Below are 26,557 nucleotides of genomic sequence, written 5' to 3'. Positions count from 1 at the left end.
TTTTAAAAACAATCGCATCTAATTCCGTCTAAACGACGTCAATTCCTAGGTAAGATTATAAATACGGTAAATCAAAGACATTTACCTACTACACCAGCAAGAACAAATGTACATCTAGTAATTGGTGTAAAAGCCACGCACACTAGCGGTACATTGGTGTATTCGCCTGTTAACAATAATGATGTGTTTTCAAAGCGCTTTAGTTCGCCGGCCTTCACTCGCGTTTCCCACAGAGGGGCGAGGGTGTATATACTCTGGACAAGAGTCTCAGAGGTTCAGGAGTTGTAGTTAAAAAAGATCAGCGACAGAGTTCTAAAACGGATCACGACAGATTGCCGTCGATAAATGTCCTGGAACTCCGTGCAATTTTCAATGCACTACATGCTTCGCTTTCAGTCTGACCAAGTGCGGTCAGACAACGCAACGGGAGTTGCATACACAAGAACCAAGTAGCCGCATGGCAATGCAGCAGGTAACTCGAATCCTCTATTGCCCACAACACCATTATGGGAGGATGTCAACGGGGTTCATTCCGCGAGTGGACATCTGTTAGACAGATGATCTCGCCCGTCAGGATTTATATCCTGAAAACTGGACAGTAAATCCAGAGGTGTTTCATATGTGAGTACACAAAAGGAGTTACCCTCAGGTATACATGATGGCATCTCGCCACAATTACAAACGCTCAGTATGTGTACAGAACGACAGATCACAAGGGCAGTGGCGGTGGAGTCTCTCACATTCGTGTGGTCATACAGCATCGTGTATCTGGCTCCACCATTTTCCGCTGCTCTCTCCGTTGCGAAAACGGATCATAAGACAGTTCGTCACAGTCATACTAGTGATATCTCATGGGTTTCGGAGAGCTTGCTTCTCGAATCTCCAAGGAATACTGGCACACGATTTTGGTCCGCTCATAATACGTCCAACCTGTTACAACAGGGAACGTTCTTTTACCCCTAGTTACCTAAGTACCTATTACCTATATACCGCGGCTGCGGTTGACGGGGTGGGGGGTTCAGACCGCCCTCTTAAGAAAAGAAATAGGTCATTACAGTATCGGTTATACTTATCATGTTACGAGCTAGTAAGCTGCTTAAGGCAGCTCATTATTACAAATTCATTATTACAAATTTGGTGTGCATATATAGGTGGTAAAGCTCGGAAGTTTCCGACATCATCTTTCAAGTTACCCGTATTCTGTTATTTTACAAACAGGGTGGGATGGAGAACTGCGTTTATCTGCACTGAGGGTGCAGGTATCTGTGTGGTCAACTTATTTTCAAAGACGTTTGACTCTATTGCGTCGGTACACACCTTTATACAAGGTGTCATCAAAGTGCAGCCTCCATTTATCCCACCTACAGCGCCAGGCGACTTGAGGTTGGGTTCACATTTCTTACAGTTTTCATATTTTGAACCCTTACAACAAATGGGGATTAAGTTTCTCACTTGGGAAAACATTTTTCTTCTAGCCTTAGCTTTGGCAAGGGTTTTGTTTTCATATTTGGGTGCCTTGTATTCCAAGCCACGTATTTACGTTTTCTCATGACAAAGCAATCAGTATACCAATAGTGGTTCCTGTGTTGACAGCACATTCTAGAATTCTGAATGTGGTACACGCATTACGCGTCTATATGTCCCGACCGTCTACAGTACGTAATACGGATACGTTGTTTGTTCTCTATTATGCTGCCAACTGGGGTTAGCCAGTTTTCTCAGCAGACATTATCCAGTTGGATAACAATGACTACAAGTCAGGCTTACTTTAAGGCTAAGTTACAGTCGCCTACGTCAGTAACCGCTCATCCCACAGGTTCTGTGGGAATGTCAGCTCCAGCGGGTCGTGGAGCGTCTACTACGCGGCTACATAGCCTTCAGTGCACCACGTTTGTGCACGTTTACACGTTGTGAATGGTTGCGGCATCAGCATCTAGCTTTGGCTGCCTACTGTTACAAGTGTCAAACAGCTCTCCCGCCCACGAGGGAAGCTTTGGTACGTCCCAAGAGTACTCCAGTGACCCCTAGTGGATGAAGAAGAAAATAGGATTTTGGTACTTACCAGGTAAATCCTTTTCTTTGAATCCATAGGGGTCACTGGACGCCCACCCAGAGCAGTTTACCTGGGTTGTTTAAGCTCAGAGGAGCTTAGGGTAACAGGTTTTACCTTGTTTGTATTACGCTCAAAGGAGCTTATGGTAACACATTTTCACCTTTTTGGTTCAAACTATCAAGGTCTATCGGTTATGCTGTCAACTGTTTAGTTGACATTAACTTTATGGGTCAACTTTGTTGTTGTCCGGTATGTTATAGGAATTCTCCATTGTCAACCTCTCTATAGCAGTTCGCTCAGTAAAAACACTGGGTTCGTACACTGAGGTACTCTGGGATATGGAGGGGTGGAGAGTTCTAAATTTAAATATTCAGTGCCTTTGTTCTGCTACGCCGTCCATATCCCAAGAGTACTCCAGTGCCCCCTATGGATTCAAAGAAAAGGATTTACCTGGTAAGTACCAAAATCCTATTTTCATTCTCGTCCCCTACAAAGGTTGATTCTCTCAAAGTGGGACGGACTACCTCATCGGATCAGATACCAAATGGTCTCTTTGACTCCGGAGGTTCGTCTGTTGCTATCCTGGTGGCTCCATGACCAGCAATTGAGCAGTTGCCATCCCTTTTGGATCCCCAACTGGGTCCTACTGACGACGGACGCCAGTCTTCGGTTTTGGGGTGCGGTTTTGGAGCAACACTCGTTTCAGGGTCGTTGGACCGAGGAAGAATCACTACTTACGATCAATATTCTGGAGCTGAGGGCAGTGTTCAAGGCACTGTCTCTCGCCCTGCCTCTGGTACAATCAGACAATGCCACCACAGTGGCATACATAAGCCATCAGGGCGGCATTTGAAGCCGCATGGCAATGTTGGAGGTATCCAAAATCCTATGTTGGGCGGAACGCCATCTACCAGCCATATCGGCAGTGTTCATTCCAGGCAGAGGTGTAGCAAGGCGTCATGGTACCTGGAGCAAGGTATGTTTTGGCGCCCCCCCCCCCCCTCCCCTGTACTTAATTGGGGGCGTGGCCAACATGTTAGGGCATGCTACTCTTGGAAAATAAATATATATATATATATATATATATATATTTAAAATAGCTGGCACATGCGGACTGACAGAAATGGTCTAATAAAGTACACTAAAGGAAATGTATATATGTAAAAACAGGAAAGAACGCAGCGGCACTCGAAATCTTCCAAAACAGAATCGTGTATTAAAAAAATCACTTCATGATATCCCAACGTTTCGGGGCTAACATGCCCCTTTGTCAAGGTGAGTAACATGTTAGCCCCGAAACGTTGGGAGATCAAGAAGTTATTTTTTAATACACGATTTCTGTTTTGGAAGACTCCGAGTGCTGCTGCGTTCTTTCCTGTTTTTACCTAGCCTATTTTTGCGAGAGGGCACCGGAACATATTATACCGCAAGTTGGAGTGCCAGTCCATTCGATTATATATTTATTTATTTTTATACAGCAAGCAATGTATAGAGGCACTCCCGGACTGCAGAATTAGTGAATCAAATGCGGTGATTTATTCAACGTTTCGGGGTACTGCCCCCCGTCATCAGGACACACACACATGAGGTGTTTTGCCATGGCCTTCACAATCTCCTGACCTCAACATAATTGAAAATCTATGGATAGACCTTAAAAGAGCAGTGCGTCACAGACAGCCCAGGAATCTCAAAGAACTGGAAGACTTTTGTAAGGAAGAATGGGCGAAGATACCTCAAACAAGAATTGAAAGACTCTTGGTTGGCTACAAAAAGCGTTTACAAGCTGTGATACTTGCCAAAGGGGGCAGTACAAGGTAGTAACTCTGCAGGGTGCCCAAACTTTTGCAGATGCCATTTTTTGTTTTCTGTTCTTTTGAAAGTGTAAATGATGGAAATAAAATCAAACTTTTTTTGACATGTTATAAGAATGTCTAATCTGTAATTTGATGCCTTTTGGAGATTTTTCCATCTTTCCATCTTTCCTTGCCTTCTTTTTGCACATTAAAATGAATTTTTGCCTGGGGTGCCCAAACTTTCAATCCCCACTAACTATATATATATATATATATATATATATATATATATATTTATTTATACATGTATATATTTACATTATAAATATATGTGTGTGTGTATATATATATATATATATATGTGTGTGTGTGTGTATGTATGTGTTTTATATATATATATATATATATATATATATATATATACATATATGGCTAGTATGACCTCACAGAAATAATCATAAATTAATAATGCATGGACCACCCAGCTATATAGTAATTAAACAGTGTGTGCCCGTGGCCCGGCGGCCGCAGCCCCACTCTATGCACACAGTCAGGCAGGATGGTTTCCGTACCTCTGAGTCTGCCCGACGCCGCGTCCCCGCCCGTCTGACGTCATGAAGTCAGATGTGACACCCATGCGTGTGATGCGTGACATCACACGCAAGTCGGAGAGGGGAGGTGAGCGGAGGGGAGGGAGAAGGCTGTTGCAGTCGCAGCTCGATCTCTCAGCTGTCAGTGACTGACAGCTGCGGCTTCGAGCTGCGTGCGGCCAGACGGAGGTTCCTGGCGGAGTCGAGCTGCGGTGCCCTCTACTGTCTTGGGCGCCTTGAGCTCGAGCTCCACCGGAACCGCCCTCCCTATGCCCCTGATTCCAGGCGTCCTGAACTGGGAGGCGGACTTCCTAAGTCGCCAGGACATTCACTCAGGAGAATGGAGTCTTCATCCCTAAGTCTTCCAACTCCTAGTAGACAGGTGGGGTCTGCCAGACGTGGACCTCATGGCATCTCGACACAATCACAAGGTTCTGGTCTTCAGATCCAGGACCAGGGATCCTCAGGCAGTGTTCGTGGACGCATTGGCAGTTTCGTTAAACTTTCAGCTGCCTTTCATAATTCCTCCAGTGTAACTCCTGCCCGGGGTACTGCGGAAGTTCAAGCAAGAAGGAGGAATGCTAATTCTAGTCGCTCCAGCGTGGTCCAGATGGCACTGGTTCTCCGACCTGTAGGGTCTCTCGGCCGAGCGTCCCCTTCTACTTCCTCAGCGTCAAGACCTCCTCATACAGGGCCCTTGACTCTACCCGGACCTGGCCAGACTGGCTTTGACAGCGGGGCTCTTGAAGCATCTCTCCTGAGGTCCAAAGGGTTCTTTGAGGCTGAAATTCAGACTGTGCTGAAGGCCCGCAAACTGGTCTCTGCCCGGATTTACTACAGAGTGTGGCATTCTTATTTCATCTGGTGTGCTGATAAGAATTATGACGCCAATAGATTCATAACTTCTAGAATTTGGGCTTTTCTGCAAAGAGGCTTAGGTCTTCAGCTGGCCTCCCTCAAGGTACACATATCTGCGTTGTCAGTGTGGCTTCAGCGCAAGATTGCCTCTGGTACTGATGTACATACGCTCATTCAGGGTGTTCTACGGATTCAGCCTCCCTATGTCCCTCCTGTGGCTCCATGGGACCTATCTCTTGTATTGAAAGCACTGCAGGAGTCTCCATTTAATCCTCATGAATCTGTGGATCTTAAATGGCTCACGGCCAAGGTCCTATTCTTGCTGGCTATTGCATCTGCAAGATAGGTTTCGTACTTAGGGTGGACGACAGGACAAAGCTCCTTTCTGATTTTCCACCGTGACAAGGCGGTTTTCCGAACTCGACCCGGTTATTTACCTAAAGTGTTGTCTTCATTTCACCTTAACCAAGAGATTGTGGTTCCAGCCTTTATCTCTTCGGATTTGTCGGCTAAAGATTGTTCTTTAGATGTGGTTAGGGCTCTCCATGTCTATGTGGACAGTACTGCCTCTATTAGATGGTCTGATGACCTCTTTGTCCTGTTTGGATTCCACAAACGTGGCTGGCCTGAAAATAAGCAAACTTTGGCCAGATGGATTAGAATGGTGATTGCACATGCTTACGAGCAAGCTGGTCTTCCAGCTCCAGCTTCGATTAAGGCCCATTCTATCCGGTCTGTTGGACCTTCTTGGGTGGCTCGCAGTAGCGCGTCCGCTGAATAATAGTGCAGGGAGGGTACTTGGTCCTCAGTGAACACGTTTCTTAGGTTCTATGGGTTTGAAACTTTCGCCTCCCAGGATGCTTCCTTTGGACGCCGGCTTCCTATGGACGCATCCCCTCCCTTGAGGAACTTCTTTAGGACATCCCGATGTTTCCCTGTGGAAACCTGTGTACTCTGTTGCAGAAAAGGAGTGTTATGGTAGACTTACCATTGTTAACACTCTTTCTGCCATGTACACATGGTTCCACAGGGCGCCCTCCCTGACGCACCTAGCTTCTTTGGGTTTGTATGGCATTAGCCACTGGTACCTTCTCCTGTCGTGAGATTGTGTTCTTATGTGACTAACATCTGCCTTCTCTCTTGGCTGCTTCCTGCATTGGACTGGTTAACAAAACTGAGCTCACAGTGCCTGGAGGCGTGGTTATAGAAGAGGCCCCTATGCATCCTGGGACAGCTAAAGCTTTACCTGTTGGTGCCTCTGGATCCAGATCCACTCTACACCCCGATGTGTCCCTATCGAACCCTGTGTACTTTGCAGAAAGAGTGTTAACAATGGTAACTCTATCATAGCACTCCTTTTTGAAGGGATCTTGTCTGACAAACTTTTGTGTTGGAATGTAGAATTGGTAACATCGTTAATAGTGTAAGAGACAACTTCTGGAACTGTTAATCCCTATATAGTAATGATGGAGACACTTAAAACTATAGATATTGCTTTATGAGAATCACAAATGGGTCATTCCATGAAAATGGTATTTTTATGTAACCACCAAACAACATTTACTTTGCACAAAATATTCAAAACACATGCTCCAAAAAATATATTTCTGCAGCGGGGTACACTGTGTTCCACAGGGAATACATCGGGGTGTAGAGTTGGATTTTGATCCAGAGGCACCAACAGGCTAAAGCTTTGACTGTTCCTCGGATGCATTGCGGGGCCTCCTCTATAACCCCACCTCCGGGCACTGGAGCTCAGTTTGTAAGTTGGTGCCTGCAGAGAAGTCACTTAACTGGGGGGGCTGCGCTAGGCAGCCCTGAAAACAGCTTTTAGATGACTCCAAGGGCTACAGCACTTTATATGTCATGGTGACATACTGTGCGGCGGCTCCATCACCTTCCCAGCAGCGCTAAATACTCCCACTGGCTGAGTTCCTGGGTACTTGCTGCGGAGGTGCTTCGGTTCCCAGGCACACCACCGCTGACGCTCTCCTGAATCGCGTTGCTGCTTCTTAGGGAGTAGGGAAGAGGGTCCCCCATGCGGGACCCGCCGCTAAACCGCGTTCTGGTCGCGGTCCCAGGAGACGGACAGCGCCGCTGGCATGGACACTGTGTCAGTACAAGGAACCCACTATATCCACCAGGGCAGGGAGCACAGGTCGTATTGTGAAAAATCAGTTTTATTAGGCTCCACAGTACCTGGTGGTGAGGACCAGCATAGGAGATAAGGCGCTGACCTGTAGCCCCTCCCCCAGCTCCAGGCGCAATCTACTGCTTGTGTTCCCGCCCTGGAGCTTCTTATCACTCTCTGTCTGAGATTTCGGTGCCATCTTCTCAAGTAGCTGCGTCTGGTCTCCGGGACTGCAGGGCAAAGTCTCCTCTGTAAATCCGCCTGCATTCATCAGCACTGTGATTTTACAGTCACTTAAGCACTGTATTCTACATGTCATTTTAAAGACAGTGTTCTTTAAGAACAAGTGTCTATCTCCCAGAATATTTGGTACAAGTGTTCTGATACATACATCCAGTCTCTAGCTGTGCATTGATATATATATATATATATATATATATATATATATATACATATACATACATATATATATATATATATATATATATATATATATACATATATATATATATATATACATACATACATATATATATATATATATATATATATATATATATATATATATATAACATATATTTACTAGTCCAGTGCAGTTTTATTGTTTGTCTAAAATAATTTCTGCATTGTCACTGTGACTGAATGTGCCTGCATCTGCTGTATGAATTTCACTTTCAGTGTATCACAGCTATAGCTATCACTGTATTCTTTACCCTGGGGGGGCTAGGTGCGTCAGGGTCTCATATATAGTACTGCACAGTATAAGTGTATTTTACTGCGCTCTTCAATCACCTTATACCGCATTTATTCTCTATTTATGTTCTGTATTTACTGTCACATAAATAAGGGAGTGTTTAGCAGGTATTGTATTTGTCTGGCTATATTGTACTTTTACGCTCTACGGCTGCATTCACTATAATGTCTGCCACAAAAGGCGGGAAATTCATGGGTGCTCCTGCATCATGCAGTGCTTGCGCCAAGGATTTACCTGAGGGGGAAGTTTTAACTGATGGTTTGTGTAGTGGGTGCTATACATCTCCCAATCATGAGCCACCTTGGACAGCGTTCTCCAATATGTCTTATGCGCTGCTGACACGTCTTACGCCCCCTTTGGGACCTCCTGTACCATTGCAACATATTGTCCCTGTAGTAAATCCGCCCTGGGCGGACACTCTGTCTACCCAGATGCAACAATTGAATCAATCTTTGGTTAGACAAAATTCTACCCCACGGCCCTCTGGGTTCAAGGGGTCATCTAAGCGGGCCGCTTCCTCCTCACAATCCACTAATATTTCAGATAATACTTTTGATGAGGATGGGGAATATACTGATCCGTCAGATACTGATACAGTTGCTTCTGACGAGGAACCTACAACTCAGGTTGATATTGCTGACCTAGTGGAGGCTATTAAGCTGATTCTACAAATTGATGATTAGGTAGATCCCACTACTGCGTCTAAGAAACCTGACAAGTTTAAACGTCACAAGGTTGCTAAAGTTGTCTTACCACATTCTGACCATTTAATAGACATACGTCGGGAACCCTGGTCTTCTCCAGGAAAGAAATTCTCCCTGTCTAAGAAGATGCTAGCTCGTTATCCTATCCCTGCGGAGTTGAGTAACAAGTGGAAAAATCCGCTGCTGGTAGACTCCCATGTTACCCGTCTTGTGGTGTCATCTACTCTGCCTGTCACCACTGTCACCTCACTGAATGAACCAACAGATAAGCATGTGGAGGGATGCCTGAAGTATATTTACTCCCTTACAGGTGCTGTATATAGACTCACTATAGCAGCCTCCTGGGCCGCAAAAGGAATTGAAGCAAGGGTTCAGGCATTAGAGGAAGAACTACCTCAGGATATATCTAACACTGCCAGACAATATCTGTCTCATGAATAAGCATAAAAAGAAATTGGCGCTAGAGAGCTGAATAGATTAAAATATAACCAACACAATTTTATTAGTATTCTGTATAATCCTACTGTTGCAACATTAATTAAAAACATAGGTTTAATAAGGGCATGATATAGCACTGCATTCAGTAAAAAGTTCCATATAATGATATATAGAATTGAAAAAAGTGCTGGAACTCAGAAAGTGCAGTTCATCCAATTATAGCCACAGTCCAGGAACAGATGAAGCGAATGGAATATTTACCAATTCTGATTGAAATAGGACCCTGTAATGGCTTGGTTCTAGGTTCCACTTGTTCCATTAAACAGCTCAGGTCCAGGTTTGCAGATAAACAAATCGCCAGTGGGTGTTCCTATATCTGACTTCCAGGCTTAGTTTAGGATGAAATAAATGAGTCCAGCTACTCCACCAACATGTTTCGCTGTTTCACACATCTTTTTCAAGGTGATATGCTGCAGTGTTTTGGTGCCCTTTATAAAGCAGTGCTAATCGCCCGTTCAATACAGGTGTGTCTTAATCAATTTGTAAACAAATCATAAATAACATTAAATATTCAGCTCTCTTATTTAGTGACAGACATTGAGACTCCCAAAGAATAATCTTAATTATATTTCATACATTATACAAGTTTTTATCATTAAATCAGTTACCTCAGAAGCCGGTTCCCGGTCACGTGATCGCGGGACACACTTCCTGCGTTTGGAACGCATCCTTGATGTTATTGGTTGTCAATACCATCACGTTACCGGGAGCCGACCAGCCCACTGGACCTCCTAATGACAAACAGCCCGGGGACTACACTACCCACAACTCCCGATTCCGATCATGTGACCGGAAACCGGAAGTGTCATGGTTAGCTGCAGAGGGAGCTACTGAATGGGTTGGTTCTATATCAGAGTGGGAGAAGGGACCTTGTGACGTACCTAGGAGAGGAGACACATCACCAGGGGGAGGAGCTACGGCCGAACAGGGTACCCGAAAAGTACCCTCGCGGGCTCGCTTCGCTCGCCACGCTTCGGGCTCGGTGGCTCGCTTCGCTCGCCACCTAATTACTAAAGGTAATAGTTGGTGGCGGGGATAGTAGCGCAACTGTCCCGCTGGCCTAGCTCCTTCCCTTGGGTCGTGTCTCCTCCCCCTGGCGGAAAAGGTCCCTTAGGCCACTTGGATCTAGCCTCAACCCTACTGAATGTAACTCTATACACCATGTGATCGCCCGATCCAATAGCAATCACTCCATATTAGTCCTTGTATATACTAGCAAGCACATGATTCACAACTTTAAAAGCAGTTTCTACTTATAAAATCCATATTGGAGTATAAGTATATACATTTTCTTTCATCAAAACATCAGTTTATATCTATAGAAATTGATTTTATATTATCATTCTACAATTGATAGGCTGACGTCAGAAAACGCCATCTTGTGGTCACATTATAATATAACACAATACTTATTTCTATTACCTATCATTATACCTGCAGTCATATGCCAAAGTAGATCAAATATTATACATAGAGAAATACATATATTATCTAAATAGATGTATAGGATATATAATTCTTACTCAGCTAAAAACAAAAAACAAAACAAAAACAAAATATTATTTTTTTTATTTTGTTTAATTAGTACTATAACACAGCATTCAGCTCAAGTGCTTCATTCAAGCCACTTGGGAAAAGTGTGTTAAGTTGAAAAGTCCAAAAGATTTCTTGTCTGCACAACCTTGTGAACCTATCGCCCCCCCGAGAGTTTTGGGGATGTGTTCTAAACCCGTTATATTAAGACAAGAAGGATTTTTATTATGGCAAAGGGCAAAGTGTCTTGAGACACTATGCTTAGTGACTCCATTTACTATATTTCTCCTATGCTCCATAAACCTTGTTTTCAACATCCTTGTTGTTCTACCAACATATTTTAGATGACAATCACATTGTAACAAATATATCACCCATGAGGAGTTACAATTGATGAAGCTAGTGATAGAAATATTCTTCCCCATCATGATGGTCTTATTACAGGCATGCACACATGTTGTGCACCTAGTTGCCCCACATCTATAAAATCCTTTAATATTACTTTTTAACCATGTTTTTTCCATATTCCTATCCTCATCCTTTGTTTTTAATTGACTTGGTGCTAATAAAGTCTTTAATGTTTTATTCCTTTTAAAAACAAAATCAGGCCTAGGTGGTAGAATATCACATAGAATGGGATCACTTCTAAGCATGTGGAAATTACGTTTTACTATAGATTTAATGTCATTTGTTCTAGAATTAAATTTTGTGATAAATGCCCATTCTCTATTATCTAGTTGTGACATATTACTATCCTTCGTGCGTAATAAAGATTGCCTGTCGATATCCATTACTTCTTTTAAAGCTTGATCCAATAAGTATTGAGGATAGTCTTTACATTTAAAGATTTCCAATAATGATTTAGCTTGTTCAGTAAAGGACTCCATTGTGGAACAATTCCTACGCAACCGTAATAGTTGTCCTTTAGGTCATAGGTTCTCAAAATCGGTCCTCAGGACCCCACACAGTGCATATTTTGCAGGACACCCTGCAGGAGCACAGGTGTATTAATTACTCACTGACACATTTTAAAAGGTCCACAGATGGAGCTAATTATTTCACGTGCGATTCTGTGAGGAGATCTGCAAAACATGCACTGTGTGGGGTCCTGAGGACCGAGTTTGAGAACCTGTGCTTTACGTATATTGTTTTTCCAGGCAACATGATGAGCACTCCTATAATTTAAGTAAGCATTGCTGCCCACATCCTTAACAAAATTAGATGTTTGGTTTTGATTATTCACTATTTCTAGGGTTATGTCCAGGAAGGTAAGTTTATGAGAGCTGACATTAGAAGTGAAAACTAAATTATAAGTTTTGGTGTTGAGATAATTAACAAAATCAGTGAAGCAACTAGAATCCCCATCCCAAATAATAAATAGATTGTCTATGAACCGGCCATAGAGGACCAGACTCGCACCACGCCCACTCCCCCAAATGAGCTCCTCCTCCATTTCCCCCACATAAAGGTTTGCGTAGCTTGGCGCAAATCTGGTCCCCATGGGCGTGCCCATAAACTGACGATAAAAAGTGTTAGAAAAAAGAAAATAATTATGTGACAAAATAAACGAAATAGAATCTAACAGAAAGCTTCTGTGTCTCTCGGTGAAGTCACCATCCCTGTTTAAACAGGAAAAAATAAAATGTTTCTAAAAGACTCTTTCAGCGCTATTCTTAAATCATCTTTTTAAGTTCAATAAAGTCCCGTAATGAGACACAATCTCCAATCTAAAACAATCCCTTGTGTCTTTTCTATACACCACATGTAATACAGTCCCGCACTTATTTTTAAAACGTAGAAGATTTATTGAATAAAAAATAAAGTATAAAAAACGTGCTTCTTTTAAAACATCCAAAAAATCTCCATCAAATGCACTTTACACAGCTTTACATTTGGGGATAGCAGCATTGAAGTTGTTAATCGCTGGGCAGGGGTTTTTATCTCACCGGACCTCCAGGACGCCGTTATATTGGCCTTCATTCTGAGTTGTTCGCTCGCAAGCTGCTTTTAGCAGCTTTGCACACACTAAGCCGCCGCCTACTGGGAGTGAATCTTAGCATAGTAAAATTGCGAACGAAAGATTCTCAAAATTGCGATTACACACCTCTTAGCAGTTTCTGAGTAGCTTCAAACTTACTCGGCATCTGCGATCAGTTCAGTGCTTGTCGTTCCTGGTTTGACGTCACAAACACACCCAGCGTTCGCCCAGACACTCCTCCGTTTCTTCAGCCACTCCCGCGTTTTTCCCAGAAACGGTAGCGTTTTTTCACACACACCCATAAAACGGCCAGTTTCCACCCAGAAACACCCACTTCCTGTCAATCACATTACGTTACGATCACCAGAACGAGGAAAAAACCGTGAGTAAAATTCCTAACTACATAGCAAATTTACTTGGCGCAGTCGCAGTGCGAACATTGCGCATGCGCACTAAGCGGAAAATCGTTGCGATGCGAAGAAATTTACCGAGCGAACAACTCGGAATGACCCCCATTGCACGGTTCCGCCTTTACCACCAGGGATTTTCTGCCCGGGGCTGTGCACAAATTTCAGGCTTGATCTAACTGCTGGTCGTCCAAAGACTACTTTCCCCGAGCCGCTTCTGAGCTGCTGATCCTCCCACTGCTCTGCTAACTCCAAGTGTGTAAAGCGTAATTTCGATCGTGACCAGATGCACCTGTAGCCGCCGACGCGTTTCTACCCGTCCAGGGTCTTAATCATGGCATGATCGACATTACGCTTTACACAGTTGGAGTTAGCCGAGCAGTGGGAGGATCAGCAGCTCAGAAGCGGCTCGGGGAAAGGAGTCTTTGGACTACCAGCGGTTAGATCAAGCCTGAAATTTGTGCACAGCCCCGGGCAGAAAATCCCTGGTGGTAAAGGCGGAACCGTGCAATACAACGGCGTCCTGGAGGTCCGGGGGTATATTTACTAAGCTCCCGATTTTGACCGAGATGGTGTTTTTTCTTCAAAGTGTCACCTCGGGAATTTACTAAACGCAAATCTCGGCAGTGTTGAGGGCATTCGTATTTTTTTTTAAGTCAAAGAAAAAAAATACGATTGAATACACCATCGGTCAAATACGCCTGTTTTTTTCATACAACTCGGTAATTTACAAAAAATTGTATTTCACAAACACTGCCGGCAATAGCCAAACCCTGCCGTGAAAAAATACAAATCGAAAAAAAAGCAGTTTTAAAACAGACCTGCTTTTTTTTACCGTTTTCTGATAGTCATGCACGGATCCATGATATCCGTGCATGGTTATCAGTGGGAATGGGTGGGAAATGATGTAAAATTCGAAAAAAAAACTGCGTGGGGTCCCCCCTCCTAAGCAAAACCAGCCTCTGGCTCTTTGAGCCGGTCCTGGTTGAAAAAATATGTGGAAAAAAATGACTGGGGTTCCCCCATATTTAATCAACCAGCACCGGGCTCTGCGCCTGGTCCTGGTGCAAAAAATACGGGGGACAAAAAGCGTAGGGGTCCCCCGTATTTTTTACACCAGCACCGGGCTCCACTAGTCAGAGAGATAATGCCACAGCCGGGGGACACTTTTATATAGGTCCCTGCGGCCCTGGCATTAAATCACTAACTAGTCACCCCTGGCCGGGGTACCCTGGAGGAGTGGGGACCCCTTAAAGCAAGGGGTCCCCCCCCTCCAGCCACCCAAGGGCCAGGGGTGAAGCCCAAGGCTGTCCCCCCCATCCATGGGCTGCGGATGGGGGGCTGATAGCCAAGTGTAAATTAAGTGAATATTGTTTTTTGCACAAGAACTACAAGTCCCTGCAAGCCTCCCCCGCAAGCTGGTACTTGGAGAACCACAAGTACCAGCATGCGGGGTTTAAACGGGCCCGCTGGTACCTATAGTTCTTCTGCAAAAAAAATACCCAAATAAAAACAGGACACACACCTTGAAAGTACAACTTTATTACATACATTCCGACACACACATACTTACCTATGTTCGGATGCCGACTCGGCCCACGTCTCGACGTCGATTCCAGGGTACCTGAAAATAAAATTATACTCCCCTAAATCCAGTGTGTCGTGTCCTTTTTTTATAATCCACGTACTTGGCAAAAAAACAAACCGCATACCCGATCCACGCACTGAAAGGGGTCCCATGTTTACACATGGGACCCCTTTCCCCGTCTGCCGGGACCCCCCCTGACTCCTGTCAAAGAGGGTCCCTTCAGCCAATCAGGGAGCGCCACGTCGTGGCACCCTCCTGATTGGCTGTGACCTCCTGTAGTGTCAGTGAGGCTGTGCAGTGAAGATACAATGTAGCGCATAGGCGCACCATTGTATCCAATGATGGGAACTTTGCGGTCAGCAGTTGACCGCGAGTAACCTCAACCGCTGACCGCAAAGTTCCCATCATTGGATACAATGGTCCGCTTATGTGCTACATTGTATCTTCACTGCACAGCCTCACTGACACTACAGGAGGTCACAGCCAATCAGGAGGGTGCCACGACGTGGCTGGTTTTGCTTAAGAGGGGGGACCCCACGCATTTTTTTTATCAGACTTTAAACTATTTTTAATTTTTTTAAAGATGCACAACGAAACCCTGCACGGATCTCACAGATCCGGCCGAGTTTCATTGTTTTAATGTCGGCAGTGTTTTACTATTCACTCCCGTAAAACACTGCCAAAAAATACGAATGACATCGACATCGGAAAACTCGAAAATTTAAAATACGACAACTTGGTAAATGAGTCGTAATAAATTCAAAAAGTTGCAAAATTACACATTCAATGTCATTCGTGTTTGCACTTTAATCTCATTTCTGAAAAATAAGACTTTTAGTAAATATACCCCCGGTGAGATAAAAACCCCTGCCCAGTGATTAACAACTTCAATGCTGCTATCCCCAAATGTAAAGCTGTGTAAAGTGCATTTGATTTTTTGGATGTTTTAGAAGAAGCACGTTTTTTATCTTTTATTTTTTATTCAATAAATCTACGTTTTAAAAAGAAGTGCGGGACTGTATTACATGTGGTGTATAGAAAAGACACAAGGGATTGTTTCAGATTGGAGATTGTGTCTCATTATGGGACTTTATTGAACTTAAAAAGCTGATTTAAGAATAGCGCTGAAAGAGTCTTTTAGAAACATTTTATTTTTTCCTGTTTAAACTTTGGTGCACTGATTGGCTGAGCGGTGCTTTCTGAAGGATACAGCTGCAGTTCTTGTAGTAAGCGCTTGAATAAGGGTCCCTTTTCTGTTTATATTGAGGTCACCATCCCTATTCAAAACTTTCTCTATGGCCCGCACACCAAGTCCATGAGGGATATTGGTGTACAGGTCCACAACATCCAATGTTGCAAAAAGATATGATGGTTTCCATGAAATACCTTGAATTAATTGCAAAAAATGCATAGTATCTCGGACTTGTGACCTCAACCGAGAGACACGCGGCTGTAAGTACCTATCAACATAGGCAGAAAGAAAAGAAGTAAGCGAATTAACACCCGGAATAATGGGACGTCCAGGGGGTGCAGTGAGGGACTTATGAATTTTAAGTAGGTGATAGTAAATAGGAATAGTAGGAAAAGAAGGAAACAAAAATTTAAACTCCTCCCTGGAGATAAGAAGAAATGGGAGCGCTGAATGAGTCTAAAGAATGGATTTGTTTATTACTAAAAATAGTAAAAGCAGTGTTACATTAAACACATGAATTAAAATAAAAAGTAAATAAAAAATACAAATGTACATACATATGATGACCTATTGAACGTGACTGCAATAAACCACCTGAAGAAACATGAGATGAATCTTAATAGACTTTGTTGAAAACACAATGATATTTGGTAGTTTTTTCAACCGTGCGTCCACGGATGAACAGGTAATAGACGAGGGAGACTTGTAAGAGGTACCTCTGGTGTGTCACTGTTATAAATGTAGTCTCACCTCTCTTTTGGCTTGTGCAAATGGCATGTACTGTTAGAAGCGGCTTTGTCGAGCCAGATAAACAGTGTCCCAAAGGTGAAATAACGGACACCGGCGTTGTGCTGCTGCCTTACTTTTGAGTGAAAACGGTATGTAGAACCAGTTCCTCCAATGTGTGTTATCCGATGGCACAGAACTTGTTCGTTCTGAACGCTGTACTGAGCCGGGTGTGCGGCGGCTCGATGCAACCAGAGTACAGGGTGTCACGCCGCTGGAGAAATGTCCGTATTTTGCGGCTGAGCTCTCATCGGTCCACGAGGCTGGAGGCTGTCAGGGGGTTATCGCAGTCAGACTGGATCCTTCACTGGGGTGCCTTAACGCGATACAGGCTGAGAAACGCGTTAAGGCACCCCAGTGAAGGATCCAGATCCAGTCTGACTGCGATAACCCCCTGACAGCCTCCAGCCTCGTGGACCGATGAGAGCTCAGCCGCAAAATACGGACATTTCTCCAGCGGCGTGACACCCTGTACTCTGGTTGCATCGAGCCGCCGCACACATGGCTCAGTACAGCGTTCAGAACGAACAAGTTCTGTGCCATCGGATAACACACATTGGAGGAACTGGTTCTACATACCGTTTTCACTCAAAAGTAAGGCAGCAGCACAACGCCGGTGTCCGTTATTTCACCTTTGGGACACTGTTTATCTGGCTCGACAAAGCCGCTTCTAACAGTACATGCCATTTGCACAAGCCAAAAGAGAGGTGAGACTACATTTATAACAGTGACACACCAGAGGTACCTCTTACAAGTCTCCCTCGTCTATTACCTGTTCATCCGTGGACGCACGGTTGAAAAAACTACCAAATATCATTGTGTTTTCAACAAAGTCTATTAAGATTCATCTCATGTTTCTTCAGGTGGTTTATTGCAGTCACGTTCAATAGGTCATCATATGTATGTACATTTGTATTTTTTATTTACTTTTTATTTTAATTCATGTGTATAATGTAACACTGCTTTTACTATTTTTAGTAATAAACAAATCCATTCTTTAGACTCATTCAGCGCTCCCATTTCTTTCTATACTTCACTTTTGATTTATTGTTGGGTCTGCCCGCCCACAACCGGTGAGCAGCCGTCTGAGTCTATTAAGTGTATGTGTAGTTTGGAGCGCCATTTTTGTGTATATATCCCTGGAGATAACCCCATCTTCTAATGCATCATTAAGCAGACTATGTAATTCGCTTAAATAAAGGGAGGTGTGGTCATTTAACAGTATTTGATAAAACTGTTCATCGCACAGCTGTCTATGTGCTTCCTTTACATATTCGTCTCTATCCTGTATGACTAAGCCACCTCCCTTATCTGCTTCCCTGATTATAATAGAGGAGTCTTCTATCAACTTTTTTATAGCCTGCTATTCCCATTTATTTAGATTACTCTTTGTCTTGTTATTTGATAGACAAATAGTTCTAAAATCATCAAGTGTAGCTTTATAGAATGTTTCTACTTGGCTACTTTTAAAACTTATCGGAAAGAAATCAGATTTAACTTTACATGAGCTTTTATCAATATCAAATAATTTCTGGATAGACTCTTGGTCATTATCTCTTTCTAGTTCTTCCAGTATTTTAAGTGCTGGATCATCCGTGGAGTCTAGTACTATATGAATTGTATCGTTAGTAATGGATCTATCCACTTTTTTTGCAAAAAAAACGTTTTCTACATAATGTTCTAACAAATCGGTTCAGATCTACATATAGATCAAATAAATTGGGATCTTCCGTAGGGCAAAACTTTAAGCCTTTTGAAAGAAGGGAGAGTTCTGATTCAGTAAATTTTTTTGAAGATAAGTTAAAAATGCTTTTGACATTATTCAAAGCATTTTTCTTTTTCAATTTCTTAAGTCTCTCCTTTTTACCTCCCCGTTTTCCTCTGTACTCGGATTTCTGTTTTCTTTTTGGGGTAAATTCCTGTTTCCTCTTGGGCCACGACCTCTCCCAATTGGAGTGGTTGCGTTGGTCCAAAAAAGACGAGGAAACATATCTGTCTCATATTACCAGCGCCTCCCACTATATTCAGGAGGCGTCCTCTGAGGCAGGTGTAATGGCGGCCAAGGCTCCACTGCGTCTATACTGGCTCGCCGAATTATGTGTTTGAGGTCATGGAAGGTGGACCTGGGCTCCAAACAGACCTTGGAGGTGCTCCCTTTTAAGGGAGACATCCTATTTGGGGAAGATCTGAATAAGATTGTGACTGACTTGGCGACTGCTAAGACTGCGTTTCTCCCGAATAATAATCCTTCTGCACAGAAGACAAAGAGTACCACTTTTCGTTCCTTTCGATCTCAAGGGATAGCAAAAGGTCAGGCATACCCGAGACAAGCTCGTGTTCCCAAAACCACTAAGCACAAAGCAAAACAATCCTGGGCTGCTCGTCAGCCTGCTTCCAATCAAGATAAGGCTGCGGAATGACGGGGCGGGCCTCCACTGGGGTATCCCGGGGTAGGAGGCTGACTCGCGGGTACACAGTCTCTTTCAGAAGACGTCTTCCTCGCCAGTTCTGCACAATGGTTATTCCTTCAGACACGCTGAAGGCACAAGCTCTCCACCTGGTTGTGCGTTCCCTCCTGGATACAGTAGTGGTAGTGCTAGTACCTCTGTCCCAGAGAGGCGGAGGATAATATTCGACCCTGTTTCTAGTCCCGAAGCCCAATGGGTCTTTCCGACCTATACTCAATCTCAAATCACTGAACGAATTTGTGAGAGTGTCCAAGTTCCGTATGGAAACACTGCGCTTGATTGTCCTGGCCATGGAACCCGGAGATTATATGGTATACCTGGATATGCAAGATGCTTATCTGCACATACCTATTGCCATATCGCATAAAAAATATCTGCGGTTTACTATTGGCAACCTTCACTATCAGTTCCAGGCTCTGCTGTTAGGACTGGCCACAGCCCCTCGGATCTTCACCAAGGTTATGGCCGCGATGACGGCTCATCTACGTCGTCGGGGACTCTGAATCCTGCCATACCTGGATGACTTGCTGATCCTGCCGAACTCCCAAGATGTCCTCCTCAGTCATCTGCAACTTCCTACAAGCCCACGGGTGGCTCGTCAACTGGAAGAAGTCCTTGCTGGTCCCTGCTCGGAGCATGGTGCACCTGGGTGCACTGCTGGACACACACAGCCAAAGGCTGTTTCTGTCTCCAGAGAAGGAACTGAAACTTCAGGACAGGATCAGATACTTCTTCTCTCACCCAAAAGTGTCGATACACTCGGTGATGCAAGTACTAGGCTTCATGATGTCGGATTTCGACATGGTGGAGTGCGCTCAGTTTCATTCCCGCCCTCTACAGATGTTAATCCTTACCAAGTGGGACAGACTCTCTCATCGGATCAGGTCTCAAATGATCTTCTGGACTCCGGAGGTTCGTCTGTCACAGAGCTGGTGGCTTCAGAACCAACAGTTGAGCAGGGGCTGTCCATTCTGGATCCCCAACTGGGTCCTACGGACTACAGACGCCAGTCTAAGGGGTTGGGGAGCGGTGCTAGCGCAACACTCTCTCCAGGGTCGGTGGACCAAGGAGGAATCTCTCCTCCCAATAAATATTCTGGAGTTGCGGGCAGTGTTCAGTGCTTTGACTCTTGCCCTGCCTCTGATACAGAACAGGCCCGTTCATGTACAATCAGACAACGCCACCATGGTGGCATACATAAATCATCAAAGCGGCACTCGAAGCCGCATGGCAATGATGGAAGTGTCCAAAATCCTTTGTTGGGCGGAACGCCATCTGCCGGAAATATCGGCAGTGTTCATTCTGGGAGTCCTCAAATGGGAAGCGGATTTCCTCAGGGCGTGCATGACGGAGAGTGGAGTCTTCATCAGAAGTCTTTCAACTCCTAGTGGACAAGTGGGGTCTACTGGATGTAGACCTGATGGCGTCTCAACACAATCACAAGGTTCCGGTCTTAGGATCAAGAACAAGGGATCCTCAAGCAGCGTTCGTGGACGCACTGGCAATTCCATGGAACTTTCGGCTGCCCTACTTGTTCCCTCCAGTGTCACTTCTGCCTAGAGTACTGCGGAAGTTCAAGCAAGAAGGAGGAATACTACTTCTAGTCGCTCCAGCATGGCCCAGACGGCATTGCTTCTCAGACCTGCAGGGTCTATCGATAGAGCATCCCCTTCTACTTCAACGCCCAGACCTCCTCGTTCAGGGCCCTTGTGTCTACCCGGACCTGGCCAGACTGGCTTTGACGGCGTGGCTCTTGAAGCTTCACTCCTGAGATCCAAAGGATTCTCCGAGGCGGTCATCCAAACTATGTTAAAGGCCCGTAAACCGGCTTCAGCTCGTATTTATTATAGGGTCTGGAATTCTTACTTCACTTGGTGTGCTGATAAGAATTACGATGCATTCAAATTCAGTACTTCCAGTGTTCTGGCTTTCTTGCAACAAGGCCTGGATTTAGTATTGCGTCTGGCCTCCCTCAAGGTTCACATATCTGCCTTGTCGGTGTGGTTTCAGAGAAAGATTGCGTCTCTACCTGACGTTCATACTTTAACTCAGGGTGTACTGCGGATTCAACCTCCCTATGTCCCTCCTGTGGCTCCGTGGGATTTGTCTGTTGTCCTGAATGTCCTGCAAGAGTCTCCATTTGAACCTCTTGAGTCTGTGGACCTTAAATGGCTTACGCTTAATGTCTTGTTTCTGCTAGCTATTGCCTCTGCTAGGAGGGTGTCAGACTTAGGCGCTTTGTCCTGTCGTCCGCCCTTTTTGATATTTCACCGTGACCGGGCGGTTCTTCGAACTCACCATGGTTATTTGCCTAAGGTGGTGTCATCTTTTCACCTTAACCAAGAGATTGTGGTTCCAGCCTTCATCTCCTCTGGTTTGTCCTCCAAAGAACGGTCTTTGGATGTGGTACGAGCTCTCTGTATATACGTGGAGAGGTCTACCTCTGTCAGGAGGTCAGATTCCTCTTTTGTTCTGTTTGGTTTTGACAAACGTGGCTGGCCTGTGAATAAGCAAACCTTGGCCAGATGGATTAGAATGGTGATTGCACAAGCCTATACGCAGGCTGAACTCCCAGCTTCTACTGCTATCAAAGCCCATTCTACTCGGTCTGTTGGACTTCTTTGGTGGCCCGCCGTGGCGCGTCCGCTGAGCAATTGTGCAAGGCGGCTACGTGGTCCTCAGTGAACACGTTCATTAGGTTCTATGCCTTTGATACTTCTGCCTCCCAGGATGCTTCCTTTGGACGCTGGGTTCTTGTGCCCGCTACTGTGCGTCCTCTCCCATGAGGAACTGCTTTAGGACATCCCCAATGTATTCCCTGTGGAACACAGTGTACCCCGCTGCAGAAAAGGAGATTTATGGTAGACTTACAATAGTTAAATCTCTTTCTGCGAGGTACACTGGGTTCCACAGGGCACCCACCCTGAGGCACTTAACTTCTTTGGGTTTGTATGGCATTAGCAGCTGGTCCCTTCTCCTGTCGTGAGAACGTGGTTCTATGTGACTGGCTTCTCTTTTACCTGCTACTGCATTGGACTGGTTAACGAAACTGAGCTCCAGTGCCCGGAGGCGGGGTTATAGAGGAGGCCCCGCAATGCATCATGGGAACAGTCAATACTTTAGCCTGTTGGTGTCTCTGGATCAATATCCAACTCTACACCCCGATGTATTCCCTGTGGAACCCAGTGTACCTCACAGGAAATATATTTCAAAATGTAACGTTTGTTACCATGGAATGACCCAAATAGCGCTTTGTTCTGTTTGAACTTGTGCAGGCTGCCATCACTGAGTGCTGTAAGTGAGCACCCAACTCACCTGCTGGTGCTACTTTGCTGTTTTGGCTAAGGGTTACATACCTATCAGAAACACAAGTTATTGTCCTTAATTTCAAGAGATCAGCAACATGTTTTGCTTCCAAACTTTCTGTTGCCTTTTAAGCATCTTACTTTTCAACATAAGTGATTGTGCTTTTTATTGTTTAGCACAGTGAAGCTGTGATCAGATACATGATCAGATCCTTGGAGCGATATGAGGTCTGTTTCCCTCCCCATACACACTGATCTATTTTAAGCTCTGTTTTATTTCTTAAATGGATCGAGAGGTCGGGCATCGCAATTTTGAAGCAAGACATAAGTTGAGACCTCCAGATCCGATCGTTGCAGGAACATTTGAAGCCGTTTATTGGTTAACGCTCCTGCATACACACTATACAATTATCGGGCAGATCAACTGATATTAGCTGGTCAGCTTCAACATTATGGGGTCTATTCAATTATTGTCGGCTCCTCTCCGATGGAGAGGATCGGACACTTCAGTATTCAGTTTGTGGGCATTTCCAACAGGTTTAGCCTGTTTTCAACATTGCCGATACAACATTTTATTTTTTTTAGGTCTAATCAACATTGTCGAAAACGGGCCAATATCCAGTTGGAAATGCCCGCAAATCCGACAAAATACATGGATCCACGTCTAATACGCTGATCCACATGTTTTCCGACAACTCGGAAAAACGGCATTGGACTTGAATATGTCGAATCCAGATTCAACCTAAAAAAAGTCAGAAAGTGACGATTTTCCGACTTTTTGGAAATTCCGACTTAAATTGAATAGACCCCCAAATAGGTCTGTACTCTGCTTAAGGAAAAATCTATTGTTAGGTTTAGGTAACTGCTATTGGACAGTCATATCTTTCCCTGATAAAGAAGTAAGCTGAGCTAATAGCAGTTTGTTGCTCTGTGTTCTTCAGAATGCTACTTATTGCATATTGACTCAGGCAATATGTAATAAATACAGAATACTGGAAGCTGATAGGTTAGTCTAGTTTTAGAGCACAATTATAGGATGCATGTAGCACTAATTGGAATAAGCTGGGAGAAGAACAATTCATTTGGTCCAGGTCTTCCTTTACAAATGAGCCTCTAGATTAAAGTACATACTGTATTAATCATTGTGTTTAAAGGAAAAAACAGCACTAGAACGAGGTATTGCCTGGGACCAGCAATGTCTTAATGCGTTATTGGTAAGAAACTTGTGTGGAGTTTGTGTTATACAATTACTTGCTTCTTCCTTGTATCAAGGTATTTTGCATAAAATCAAGAGTGTAATTATTATTATTATTATTATTATTATTTTTTAAATCTAGGCATGGAATCAGCTGCTTAATGTTGGTGAAAATGTGACTCCGAAGTGGAGGGACGCTCTTCTCCAAATATTACTCAGAAAGATTAAACAGGTAACATGATAAAACATAATACATTAGAGTTACCAAGCAAAAGCAAGAAAGGATTTGTCATCCATAAATTCAATTTAACGTACGTATGTACATGCATAACAACATAAGTACTAATAACATTCACTATACTTGTAAATTGGAAGTCACACATAAATTATATTCCATTTGCTCTGTTGTAGCTGAGTGCAAGCTTTCATTATTATGAATTATTTTATTATTATCATTATTATTATTATTATTATTATTATTATTATTCTGAAAAATGATTTGGAGTCAGGTGGGTACCAAGTACCACTAAGCACAGACTCTGTGGCATGTTTCCCTGATCTTTACACTTATGGAGGCCTTGGCGGTACATAATCTGATCTCCTTCCATTGTTCGTCATCTAGGGGACAAGGATAGATCAGTCTCCCAAGAAACTTTTTATATATACATTATTATTATTATTATTATTATTATGTTATTAATTTGACTGTATTCATAAAGCAGTGAAAATGTGGAGAAGTGAGCCAGTGGAGAAGTTGCCATTGGCAACCAATTAGCTGCTACATATTTTATGGAATGCATTTTTATAAATGTTACCTCAACACTGATTGGTTGCCATGTGCAACTTTTCCACTGGCTCACTTCCCCACACTTTTCACTGATTCATGAATAGACCCCTATCACAACTGTGCTACTGTATGTGTCTGCTAATCCATGTTTTATTCTTTCAACAGGAAGAACCAATTGAACAGATCACCATTTATTGTAAAGAACAATACCAATTTCGGGAACTACACTCGTCTATAAATAAATGCTTTGAGGACTGTGCTATTGAAGCAGTGCATTTGGCTTGCCAGGTAAATTTGTTCATATTTCCTGTAACTATTGCCTTTTTATTTTTATTATATATGTTTGTGTTAAATATCAAACGCATCCCTACCTGGACTATATTGCTTGTTTCGCTAGCACACAACAGTAAAAAAAAATAAAAAATAATTACAGTAACTAAAGAGCTGATTGTTCAGCTGGTGGCTCAAAAGAGCCAAATATGTCTTTCTGCTTGGATTTAATTTATTGGTCAAATCACAAGTAAAGAAAACATGTATAAATGGGAGCCAGTGGGGGCATAAATTTAGTAGATATTTCCACTTAGTGGTATAAAAATAACAACCCTAAAGGGATAGAGGTGTGGAATGATATTGGGTGTTGTGAACTGGCGAGTTTTACTGTCGGGACACTAACCTTTTAGGATTATGTCTTAAACTGCCCATACACATAAAGATTTATTGTCCAATCTGGCTGGTTGAAACGAAAATCTGGTAATGGATGAGAGCAAATGACAGTTGACCATTTGAAATGGTCAACTGTTATTTGCTCCCATCCATTACCAGATTTTCATTCCAACCAGCCAGATTGGACAATAAGGGGGACATGTACTAAGCAGTGATAAAAGTGGAGAAGTGAGCCAGTGGAGAAGCTCCCCATGGCAACCAATCAGCTGCTCTGTATACTTTTATAGTATGCAAATTATAAATGTTACATCAATGTTGATTGGTTGCCATGGGCAACTTCTCCACTGGCTCACTTCTCCACTTTTGTCACTGCTTAGTAAATCTCCCTCTGTATCTTTAGGTGTTTGGGCAGCTTTATTCTGTCTAACATCCAATGGCTTATACAAAAGCTCACCACTGCAGAGAGGCAAGGGTTCCCTAAAAATAAAATTAATAAGAATGTAGACAAGAGGTTTATACCAAACAATAGTACATTTAATGACGAGAGCTGGTACTAACATATAAATATATGTTATGTATTAGTAGAAAATATTGACTTAATGACACTGCAGAACTTTGGCATCTCCAAAGTTATTTAGGCAATTTTGAACGCTATTGTTCTATGTAAAGGATACATACACTACCTGATGTATGTGCTTCTTTTGACTAAAGTCCATGAGCAAGTATTTTTGAAGTGAGCTAGAATTTATCTGTAGGTACTGTAGTACAGTTTTAGGATATTTACTGAGCTGGATGTCTTTGACTGAATGTGTATAGGTCATCTATCAATGAATTAACAGATAGATATGTCTGTATAGCAAACCACTTGTGCTCATGTTTCACCATCTTCATTTAACAGTCAAACAGCGATATTCTCAGCAAATTAAGTAACTACAATTTAGAACAATTTGGCCGATTGGTATCAAGTGTTATAGAGAGTTCTTGGCCAAAGGATGAGCAAGGCAATCGGGCAATGGACAGCTCTGACATTTTACAGCATTTGTTACAGTGGAAAGATGCCACATATATATTCAAACTCTATGGTAAGAAGATCGAATTTTTTTTATTTTAATACAGACTCAAGTTATTTCTTTAAAACAAATAATTTGTTTGCTTAATAGTTCTTAACTCGGGGGAATGTCATTTAATTTTATCCCTTTGGACAGCAATGATTGTTCCCTGTTGCCAGGGTCATCAGATAAAAAATACAAATCTGACGGGGAAGCAGAGTCATT

At 43.4% G+C, this 26,557-nt stretch overlaps 1 protein-coding gene across 7 annotated transcripts in view; it reads left to right on the top strand.

Annotated features, from left to right (window-relative positions):
• Positions 1-26,557, top strand: part of RNF213 (ring finger protein 213) — a 680,515-nt gene that overhangs the window by 242,623 nt on the left and 411,335 nt on the right. For all 7 annotated transcript variants that reach the window (XM_063928518.1, XM_063928521.1, XM_063928520.1 and 4 more), the window contains 3 exons: positions 23,976-24,065; positions 24,786-24,908; positions 26,182-26,365. In XM_063928518.1, coding sequence (XP_063784588.1) covers positions 23,976-24,065; positions 24,786-24,908; positions 26,182-26,365 — 397 coding nt within the window. The remainder of the gene's footprint in view (positions 1-23,975; positions 24,066-24,785; positions 24,909-26,181; positions 26,366-26,557) is intronic.

Source organism: Pseudophryne corroboree, chromosome 6 (assembly GCF_028390025.1).
Source record: "Pseudophryne corroboree isolate aPseCor3 chromosome 6, aPseCor3.hap2, whole genome shotgun sequence".
NCBI lineage: Eukaryota > Metazoa > Chordata > Amphibia > Anura > Myobatrachidae > Pseudophryne > Pseudophryne corroboree.
This window is presented reverse-complemented; position numbering and strand designations above follow the sequence as displayed.